General features: G+C 37.5%; 1 protein-coding gene across 1 annotated transcript in view; it reads right to left on the reverse strand.

Moving 5' to 3' along the window:
* LOC121429841 (structural maintenance of chromosomes protein 4-like) overlaps positions 1–10,016 on the reverse strand; it is a 31,391-nt gene extending 21,375 nt beyond the window's left edge. The window contains exons 1-7 of the mRNA XM_041627086.1: positions 9,909–10,016; positions 5,033–5,236; positions 4,345–4,539; positions 3,341–3,520; positions 2,593–2,757; positions 1,803–1,930; positions 888–1,028 (exon numbers count right to left, since the gene is read on the reverse strand). Coding sequence (XP_041483020.1) covers positions 888–1,028; positions 1,803–1,930; positions 2,593–2,757; positions 3,341–3,520; positions 4,345–4,539; positions 5,033–5,224 — 1,001 coding nt within the window. The 5' untranslated portion in view covers positions 5,225–5,236; positions 9,909–10,016. The remainder of the gene's footprint in view (positions 1–887; positions 1,029–1,802; positions 1,931–2,592; positions 2,758–3,340; positions 3,521–4,344; positions 4,540–5,032; positions 5,237–9,908) is intronic.
* Between the last annotated feature and the right edge of the window lie 874 nt (positions 10,017–10,890).

Consider the following 10,890-nt stretch of genomic DNA (forward strand, 5'->3'; position numbering starts at 1 on the left):
GGTTTTTAAGAATACACCCTGTTTAGATTTGTAATCAAAAATCAGAAATGGATCAGTCCTATCACACAATTTGTTAACAATTAGAATACCTTATAGTAATCCTTCAATTTTGCTCTTATTATAGGCAAGGCTCGACATTAGCGGTGGCCCGGGGCCACCAGAAATATAAAACTCATAGGTGAGTACATCACAGTCCCACGTGTGCATTTGTATGTATGTTGATATTTGGTTTCTTTCGAAGCTGTGTCGTTTCTAGCCAAAAATAAACAGACAGCTTCTTTCTTTCTTGTTTATAAATGACTTCTTAAACCACTCTTAAGGAAGTAAATACTTTGGGAAGGCATTTCATTGATATGAAATGTGAATTTTTCCATCATTCTGTCAAATATAGGGAAGTACTTTTCTCACTGTTTTTTCCAGATATAACTTTTGCCGTTTTATAATATTTTTTCTTTCATTTTTTTATAGTGATTAAACCATTTGTACCCCTTCCCATTGAATATTTTTGTTTCCCCTTTTTAAGCATTGTTCTAATTTTGCTGCATATTTTTCTGTGATTTTCTCCTGCTATATTATCTTGTATATAATACCTGGGAACAATACAATTCTTTTGTTCTCTTTCAATCATTTCATATTTACAATAATAGAACAATTTATATATTACCACAAATCAATAAGCAAAGTAAAATACCAGCTAGCATGATTTACATACAAGATGTACAAAATGGAAGTAACTTAGTGGTAGTGACTGCAGAATTAATATTTCAGAAATTTGTTTTATTCATTTTTAATTAATGTTTTTCTTTATATTTTTCGGGCCACCACCAAAAAAAGTTAATGTGGAGCCTTGTTATAGGTATCAATAAAAAGTATGATCAAGACCTTACTTGTAGAGTTTTTTGTGTTCCTTGATCTTCTCTTTGTTCTCTAAAGCCAGAGATTTGAGACCTTCCTCCATCTCTTTCAGTCCATCCTGGACGGCTTTCCTCTTCTCCTGTGCCTTGGCTTCATTCTCATTACACTCAGAGCTGAAATAAACATCACAAAGTAAAATCATTAAAAGGGAAAATAGAAAGTTGTTTATGATATAAAAAGACATATCCGAAAAGCACAGAGGAGCGGGTTATAAACAAGATCAGACAAACAATAAGAAAGTTTAACCCTGCCAATTTTGCCATTTCAGTAAAGCCATCATTGCAAAAGATAGAACAAATGTAAAATGATGAATAAGTATTTAAAAAAATATGTACTTGTACTTGCTATCTATGTAAAAGAGTCAAATCTTTCCCATTTGTTTAAAATCTACTCTATGATGCAGAAATAAAGAAATCAGGAGAATATGAATAAAAACTTCATACAATGACGGACATGACATCACGGGCCCATTTCATAAAAACTTTCAACTGTTGTAACTTTGCCATTACGGCAACTTGATTAAGATTGGCTGCTAAGCCCTGTTTCCATGGTAGTTGCCATAATGTTGAAGTTACAACCGTTGCAAGTCCTTTATGAAACGGGTCCCATATCTTTTGAAAACAGACTAAAAGACCACCAAACCAAAAGTAATTATTAGGTCTCTGCTAAACTTCGTTCAGGCGAGACAAAACTTCATAACTTTGGGGGAATCATAGCTAAACTAATTTTTCATCTTTCATCATTAAAGCATGGGGGAAAGAACTGTGCAGTTATGCGAAATATACAATGTGAAAGAAATGATGACATTTTCAGCTTCCCATAATGTAAAGCACAGAGTTAGAACAAGGGAAGGAGGCTATACATGTAAAGCTGTGTGTCAAACTTACATGTACTTCTGGTAGAGTTTGTTCTTTTTCTTGGTAACCTCATTCTCAGTCTTGAGGAATTCCTGGGCTTCTTTCATCGGTTTCTCCAACTCTTCCATCTCTGATTCCACTGCCTTGACACGAGTTAACTGGTAAGGGATAAATCAAATTGGTACAGTACTCAATAAAAATAATGGTGTTTTATTTACATGTTGCCACTTCAGTTATAAGAAACTGCTCTACCTGCAGGCCCTGCATAACATGATAAAGTTATCATTACTCTTGTTCTATCTAAATGCGGAGTGCCAAGCTAAAAGGCAGAAGTTTCAATTTCTTTGGTATAGTTTAGCTGAGAATTGAACCCTAACTGCGTTCCAATTTGAACACGAGATGAACACGCTAGTCCTGAACCATGATGCCAGGTTAAAATGGTCAATACAATGATTACAAACTTCTTAAGATGGAAACTCTTTGGCCTGTTGCAGACAGGGTTGAGTTTTAATTGCAACTAACAAAATCAAATGGAAGTCCCCAATGTCCACTTCTAATTTTTTTTAATCAAGTTGCGCTTGAAACATGTACTTTGCATTTGAATGAGCCACTCCTGTAATGGGCAGCTGTTGTGGAGTTGGTGAAAACAATCATGGTGAACTTTCAAGTTATGGAAATTCTGTGACATACAAGTAAGGGAATCTTAAAAATTAATAATGAAAATGACAATAGCTGGATTTATATATTTCTAGAGGTCTCAAAGTGCAACAATTTTTACCCCAGCTTTAGCTCAATTCATCACTTAATGACAATAGCTTACCTTCTCACCCCTTTCCTCATTCAGTTCTTCTACTTTCTTTGCGAGCTCCTCGATGGGTTCCTTGAACTGGTTGCTTCCGATGATGTCCTCAAGGTATTCTAGCATGCCTTCCTCATGTTCTGTCTGGGCTTTGGGTTTCATCATGGCTATCTGCTCAACCTCTCCCTACAAACAGAGAGTTCGTCAACAATGGAAAGACTTTAAATCTTATTGTATATAAAGGGGAATCCAGCCATGGTCATGAATGGTGTGTTGGAAAGCAGAAAATATAAATAAAACAGAACGGTGAAAGTTTAAAAGAAATCGGACAAGCAATAAGAAAGTTACGGCTGCTTTAAAATAGAGTGTAGATTTTAAATTAGCAAGTGTGTAAGTAAAATATGAGAAGGGGCAGGAACAACTTTCCCATAAACCACGTACCCAATTATCAGGAATTTGTGGTTTTCTTCATTCCCCTGTATCCATTCCCCTGGGGCAGTAATCTTCATATAGCCCAGGTAGTATACTGTTTTATGTCATCATGAAAGAAAAATATAATTTGAAGTAAAACTTTTGAAAAAATTACCTTTTAGCCATTTTATGTATTTAATGTATTGGAGTACTTGAGTAGTTCTTGCCTTACATCACTATGACGTCACATAAAAAGGTCACAAAATCTATGCTCATTTGCAGCTGATATAGAAATTTTGCCCCATACACCATTTCTAGCCCCCCCCCCTTAAAATTGTTGGCTCATTACGCTACTGACCTGTAGGATGAGGAACCTATTGTGATCGAGGTCTACTCCAGCTTGCCGGAGGAGAGCTGTGCATTCTTTGAAGTTGACCTTCTTTCCGTCAAGGTAGTAGCTGCTGCTGTTGTCCTTGTGTGCTGTCCTTGACACCACAAACTGACTGTTGGGTACCACTTCATACTCATCAACCCCGGCCTATTCAATATAAGGAAATACATCGAGGGGCCGTTTCACAAAGCAGTTCGGAAGTTACAATACAAGCGACTTTTACGAATGACTGACAGTTATTTCTTATAAGCTAAATCCACAACCATGAATATTTGGTGCGCATTTATAACTTTTCTCAAGAAAGGATCACCAGTCCTTTGTAAAGTTGCTCACACTCCACGATTCACCTGCTATACGATTTACAAACAAATCAAATTTTGCATTAAATATGAAAGTTTCAAGAAATAAAATTATTCCATTTGAAGTTTGGCATATATGTAAATGCGAGGAATACTGAAATTCAAATTCTCTTTTGATGCAAGCCTTCTGATCTGAGTAGCATTCAAATCACCTTAAGTTGCAGTTGATGATGACGTCATTACAATTTGGAATTGAGTATGCTTTCATTTCGACAGGAATGATGGAATTTCAATTAGATCGTATATCACTATTCAGACCTTTGATTGGTATCTTAAGGTTTTATAGGTTAGAATCTTCATATCAAATGCTACTACAATTTCTTTAATTATCACAATACATTGTGCATTGTATGCCGGGGTTAAACCAATATCATTTTCATAAGTTTCCTAAAGAAAACCTCTAACTCACCCCTGTTTCAATGATCTTCTGAAACCTCGGTATCTTAAGGTTTTATAAGCTGAAATATATATATATCAATTGCTTCTATAATTTCTTTAAAATTGGATTATCACAATAGATTGTGCATTGTACGCTGGGGTTAAAATAACATCATTTACATTAAGTTTCCTAAAAAAGAACCTAAGCTAATCTTAGGTAGACCTCTAACTCACCCCTGTATCAATGATCTTCTGAAAGTGGACAGCAACGGTGCAGCTCTTCAGGTCCTTGTGATCCTCTGACTTGTGTATGAGTACTGACAGTTTCTTGGATCGAATCTTTGCAGCACGGTAGCCAAAGACGAACAGCATGGAATCGATGACATTAGACTTTCCACTTCCATTCGGCCCAATAATGCAGGAGAAACTCTGCATACAAAATAATAAAGGGAATAATTTTCCTGGTAGCACATCACACATTACTCCACATTTTTTTAGGATCGCTACACAAAATTTCTTGAGTAATTACATGTATTTACCGGTTTATATGACTGAACAGAACAGAGTCGAAATCTCTCACAACCACAAATGCTAATCCAATTTGAGAAGTAAAATAATTATCTGGGATAATATCAAACTAGGATTGAACTCTTTCTCTCTCTTACTCCTTTATTCTCTTTTCAGATAAGCAAGGCGGAAATTTCGAACATACATATTTGCAACTATGAATCCTGGTACACTAGTTTTCAATAGAGCTGATGAACAATAACAACAATTCTGTCACATGTGAAATTTGTGCTATCAAAATGGACATTCTCTGCAACCGGATTCTAATTCTGGCCTTGTCCCCACAAAATTTTAGATGGAAACGTTCGACCTAGAGGGACAATCCAAGACTGCTCCATGTTCCACACCAACTTACCTTATGGAACGGGCCAAGGACAACTTTGCCAGCATAAGACTTGAAGTTTTCAGTCACAATCTGTGTGATCATGAGCCTGGGTTGTGCTGTGGGAGTCGAGGGTTCCTGAGGAATGGATTCATTGGTATCCATGGGCTGGCTTTCTACTTCACCCTCAACCTTGCCTTGCTCTGGTTCTGCTAACACTGGCATCTTGTTGCAGTCCTGGTGAATATAGATAAGGAAAAAATAAGCACCGAGTCAATAAATAAATTGACTGATTCTACAGTGTCTCAAGGAATTATTTGAACACAATACTATTACTAGGGTAGGCTACACTTTGGCACTAGATTTGTGCTGTAGACATGTGTCCAAAAAGTCAATAGCTGAGTTTGCCTAAAATTTTCTTTCTATATTTTGATTGAACAATGTAGACCAACTTAGTGACATCTTCACATTTTCTGACAGCCAAGTTGATTATATATTGACGTTTCCACGGCTCCTCTCAGAGGCTCACACAGTCTAAGTCAGCATAAAGACTTTAAAATGCCTATTTTTAGCCACTAGCCCACACAGTATATAGGGATGAACCAATATGCATTTCCCAGCATATTTTGTTTAGTATCTTTCACCAGGACTTTCACTATGTAGGAAATTTTGAGGTGAGTTTTGATCAATGTCTGTGATAATAATGCTAATAAAGAATATATTAAAGGACAAGTCCACCCCAACAAAAAGTTGATTTGAAAAAAAGGAGAAAACCCAACAACAGGGACTCAGTTTTATAATTATGAGGGGAGCAATAAATAGCTCTCCTAGATCCTTTAAGGAGAGCGGTAGAGGAGCACTGCAAAAATCTCTTCTTCAACATACAAGGGGAGCTTTTTGTCCACTTAACAAAACAGATGGAGGAAATGTATGTACTATAAAGTTACAATCAACAACCAAAGGAAGTATTTGTAATAATTTTACAATGTTTTGTCATTAGATTGTGTGTTATCAAAACCTGTTTGAGTTAGGTTTTGACTTTGGCTTAAAGTTAAGTCACTGACAATTTTTTTTTTCAGGGGCTCCATTTTAAATTTTTTTTGGCAAATTTCGGGGGCTACTTTTTGCATTTCAGGGGCTCTTTTTAACGAAAAGTTCTCTCCTACCCCCGTCTCGATCGGCCATTTTTGTTAAGAATTGCAACAAAATGGCCGATCGAAACGGGGGTAGAAGTAGAGAACTTTTCGTTTTTTGAGGTTCCAGTCTGTGCCAAGATGTCAGGAAAACTGCCACTCGTTAGACCTTCATCCATACAATCATGGTAAGTGCATAATTTCTCTTTTCACAATTCATTTGGAGAAATATTTAGACCATAAATCACACTAGTCCCATGAGTATGGTCAAATACACGGTAAGCTCCTGGGCTCCCTGGGTTACTTAACCCCGAGATATTGGTGAGGCTAACAACTTTCGTGAACACAAATAAGAAGGAAACAAAATTAGTCAATAAACAATCATTTTGATTCCATTTTCACGAAACAGAAAAAGGAAAAAAAAGAAATGATTGCAATTCACTCCAGAGAGATCTTGACCATCTGAAATGCTGGTCAGAAAAATGGCTGCTGAAATTCAACCCCAAGAAATGTAGTGTACTCTCTATTGGTAACACGCAAGACCAGCAGGAAGCTTTTCCATACACATTAATGAATGATGCGCTTGAACATGTCACCTCCGAAAGGGACTTGGGTGTTGTAATTGATGATAAACTCAGCTTTGAAGAACACATGCAATCAAAAATAAACAAGGCCAACAGGCTTATGGGCTTGATCAGACGAACTTTTGTTTATCTTGACAAAAATAACTTTGCTCTGTTTATAAGTCGCTTGTCCGACCACAAGTTGAGTATGCCCATGCTGTGTGGAACCCTATACTGAAGAAACATATACATGCATTAGAGAACGTACAAAGAAGGGCAACAAAATTAGTCCCTGAATTAAGGAAGCTTTCCTATCCACAACGACTTAAACGGTTAAAAATCCCAACTCTGGCGTATCGAAGAGTTAGGGGTGATATGATTGAAACATATAAACACTTTAATAGTTATGATCAATGTACAAAACTTAATCTAGAAGAAAAATATAGTGAACATACCAGGGGTCACAGTAAAAAATTTTTCATACCAAGGACAAAGACCCAAAAATATAGGAATTCTTTTTATGTTAGAATACGTAAGACATGGAACAGCCTAAATAATGATGTTGTCACTGCCCCAAGTGTGCACAGTTTTGAAGCTGCCCTGGATAGATGCTGGAAAAATGAGCCAATAAAATATGACTACGAAAGCCCTGTTCCCGGAAGTGAGCCAGCCATCTTGAGGAGGAAAAACCTAGAACTGAATACAGAGGCATAACATGCCTACATTCAGAAACTTCCCTAGGTATCCCTAGGTAAATCAATTCAATTTTGAATTTTTGTTTTTCTTTTCAAAGGAAAAACCACAAATTTTTATAAATATGTAAAAACAGAAAAATGATCGGTTTTTCTCACTTCCAATTTATGTTTTCCCCGTCTTCAACGTTACACATTTTAATTTTCTTTCTTGTCGAAAGTTGAATCATAACAATGACCAATGCAATGTCTGTTTTTCTGTTTAAAATCTCGAAAATAGAATCAATTTTCACTCAATATTTTGTTTTTGCTTTTTCCGTTTCGAAACAAGAAAAACAAATTATCTGACAGTAGTCTACCTTGACTGAAAATAAGGAATTTTTTTTCAATTTTGTTTTTGGTTCACAGTCACACAGGCCCGGCCGCGGCCCGGCCCATTCAGCACTCTTTTTTTAGCATACACCCGATTTTAAACTCTAGCACGAACAAAGAAAATGATCCAGTGAAACTATTGTTCTGGCTTGGTCACTCTATTTTTCTGGACCCGAGTGTAAATTCGAGTGTAAACTATGCTCAAAGATTGCTGACTGCCACTGACTGTATGGTAGTGGATCGTATTACCGAACACTTTTCATGAATTTGATAATATCAAACACATTATTCCAATAAAATTCACCAAACTTTCACCATAAATACACAAATACCTACAAAATATAAACATGCAGAAATTTTGCCGAAATTGTTTTTCATTTTTACGGCATCAGCTTCCAATCGGACCCCTCTTCGCAAGTGAAATATTTTGGTCACTTGAAAAGGTATCGTATTACCGAACGTGTGTTTTCTATGGCATGGGAAAAGTTGGGAAAACAACAAAGTCACTGATGAGCTATTTTGACCATATTTTATTGTTGGCAGTGTATACAGCCACACGCGTGTGTCTTTACCATCCAGCCACACGCGTGTGGTTATATCCAGAACACCTATCTGTGGATACCGCCCACACGCCGCCAGTAATAACAGTAAAACACGTACCGTATGTAGGTCTGACCGTCTATATCACGATCAAAATAACCTCATTTCTTCATTAAATTCTTACATTCGAAACCCCTTTGATATCCTTAGATCGTTTCAATTTCATTCTCACCGTCTTCTCTCCTTGCTTTTCTTGTCTTGTTTTGTTACAAACGGTCGTCTGTTTAACAGCAATTTCTCTTTTTCTACTTGTACTACCCATACAGCGTTAGCGCAGTAGTAGACATACACAGTTTGGGTTTACGTTACGTAAACCCAAACTGTGTACCGGTATGTCTACTACTGCGCTGCGCTAACGCTGTATGGGTCTGCCACCGCGAAGGAAGCCAGAATCGACACAAGTAGAAAAAGAGAATTTGCTGTTAAACAGACGACCGTTTGTAACAAGACAAGAAAAGCAAGGAGAGAAGACGGTGAGAATGAAATTGAAACGATCTAAGGATATCAAAGGGGTTTAGAATGTAAGAATTTAATGAAGAAATGAGGTTATTTTGATCGTGATATAGACGGTCAGACCTATATTATATACGGTACTAGACCAAAAGCTTCGGTCTCTGTTATGTTGGTTGTTCAGCTGAACTCCGTTGGCTTCTCTCACCAAATACAGAGACCGAAGTTCTAGCGCGATCTGTACAGGGGACTCAATGGCCATATGTTTATGTACTTAAGATTGGATAAAACGGGGAAGTGAATTTGCGCGACAGCCGAGGTAAGTCACTGTTTTTGTTCCTTTTAACTTTATTTTTCTCCGTTTTTTGGCAATTAATGCCAAGAGGGAATATTAATTTGCATTTTGGTCGCGTTAATTTTCAAAATTTTTATTCATTAAAGACAAAAATTGAAGAGCCCCGACGGGGGGATTTTGCATTGCAAGTCCCCTAATGGTGGCTGCACGATAGCGAGCCGTCTGTGTATGAGGAGAAATAAAAAAAAAATGTTAAAAAACTCCTTGAAACAGACGGCTGCCAGCTGTCTAATACGGTACGTGTTTTACTGTTATTACTGGCGGCGTGTGGCGGTATCCACAGATAGGTGTTCTGGATATAACCACACGCGTGTGGCTGGATGGTAAAGACACACGCGTGTGGCTGTATACACTGCCTTTATTGTTTTGAGGATATAAAGACTTCGAAATTGTTTCTTTGATAATTTTTCATCATTTTTCTATTCAAGTTCCCTTTGGAAGGAAGTTGCAAAGGTTTGAGCGTATTTGATTATTTTCTGACGCATATGATGCGCGCGTTCGGTGATACAAGGCCGGTCGGTAATACAATCACTCACTATACTACTTCTTTATCTGTTGTTGTTGTTAACAGCACAGACCGCAACGAGTGGGACTGAAGTCTTCCCTATATCGCGAAAATGGCAAATTCTTGCACCCAATTATTCAGAAGAGCATACAAAGAATTCAATCACATCACCTTCCTACATTAGCACACATTACCAAAATCAAATGGAGTATTTTTGCAATGTTCTAACAGTAACTTACCACCAGTAAATTCTACTTTGGATCAGTAAACAAAACAGCGAAGAATGTGATCAAAAAGGGCGCTTGTTCGTTGATCATAATGAAAGCAGAACACTGATTGGTTGATAATCGACGAACAAGAACAGCGCATGCGCATTTTAATCAAGAGAGTGCGAGGCCGAGGAGCGAACGAGGCAGGCGGCTGGAGGCACGTCGAGCGAGGAGAAAAAATAAGGAGGGGGCCGGGGGGTGGGGAGGCGGCAATCGAACAAATAATAATTAAAGGAGACAAAAGAAAACAGTTTAATAAGGGGGACATGATATTAAGAGGGGTCCAAGGTAGATAAAAAGAGGGGGAAACTAACAAGCTAATAATCGAAAAACTGGTATAGGCCAATTTTTCCCGTCATTTTTTCCCGGGCATTTTTTTTATATGAATCACTGAACATATATATTGCCCCATATTTTGCTCATTGTGTTTATTCCTCGTCTAGATCATGTGTCCTGTGTAATTACGCGAGCACTGATATGTTATTTTGACCTTGATCATGATTTCAATCTATTCAATTCAATTTCTTTATTTGTCTGAATTGGAATGCGGCGTGGTCCGAACATATTTTTAAAAATACACTGATATATCCCGGGGGGCTACTGCCATTGATGAGTGGATACCATGCGCGACCATGGGGTCTCAAAAAGCACCCTATAAACACGTACTTTTCATATTCTAAAAATGCACCCCTTAACAATTAGCGTCTCAAACCCTACCCTTAACAAGTTTTGAAAACAAAACGTTACTCTTGGCAAGCATTCCCTGAAATGAACCCTTAAACAAGTACAGCGATATATTGTAACGGTCGTCGGGTTTTACCTTTACACACCATTTGGTTTCGTACGGCCCCACCTTCCAACAAATCGCGCAAATCGGACTATAAACACGGAGGTTGCATGGGGCAAAAAGGACATCCTTTATCAAACATTTTAATTTTGTTTTATCATCCCC

Source organism: Lytechinus variegatus, chromosome 16, assembly GCF_018143015.1.
Source record: "Lytechinus variegatus isolate NC3 chromosome 16, Lvar_3.0, whole genome shotgun sequence".
In the NCBI taxonomy this organism is placed as follows: domain Eukaryota; kingdom Metazoa; phylum Echinodermata; class Echinoidea; order Temnopleuroida; family Toxopneustidae; genus Lytechinus; species Lytechinus variegatus.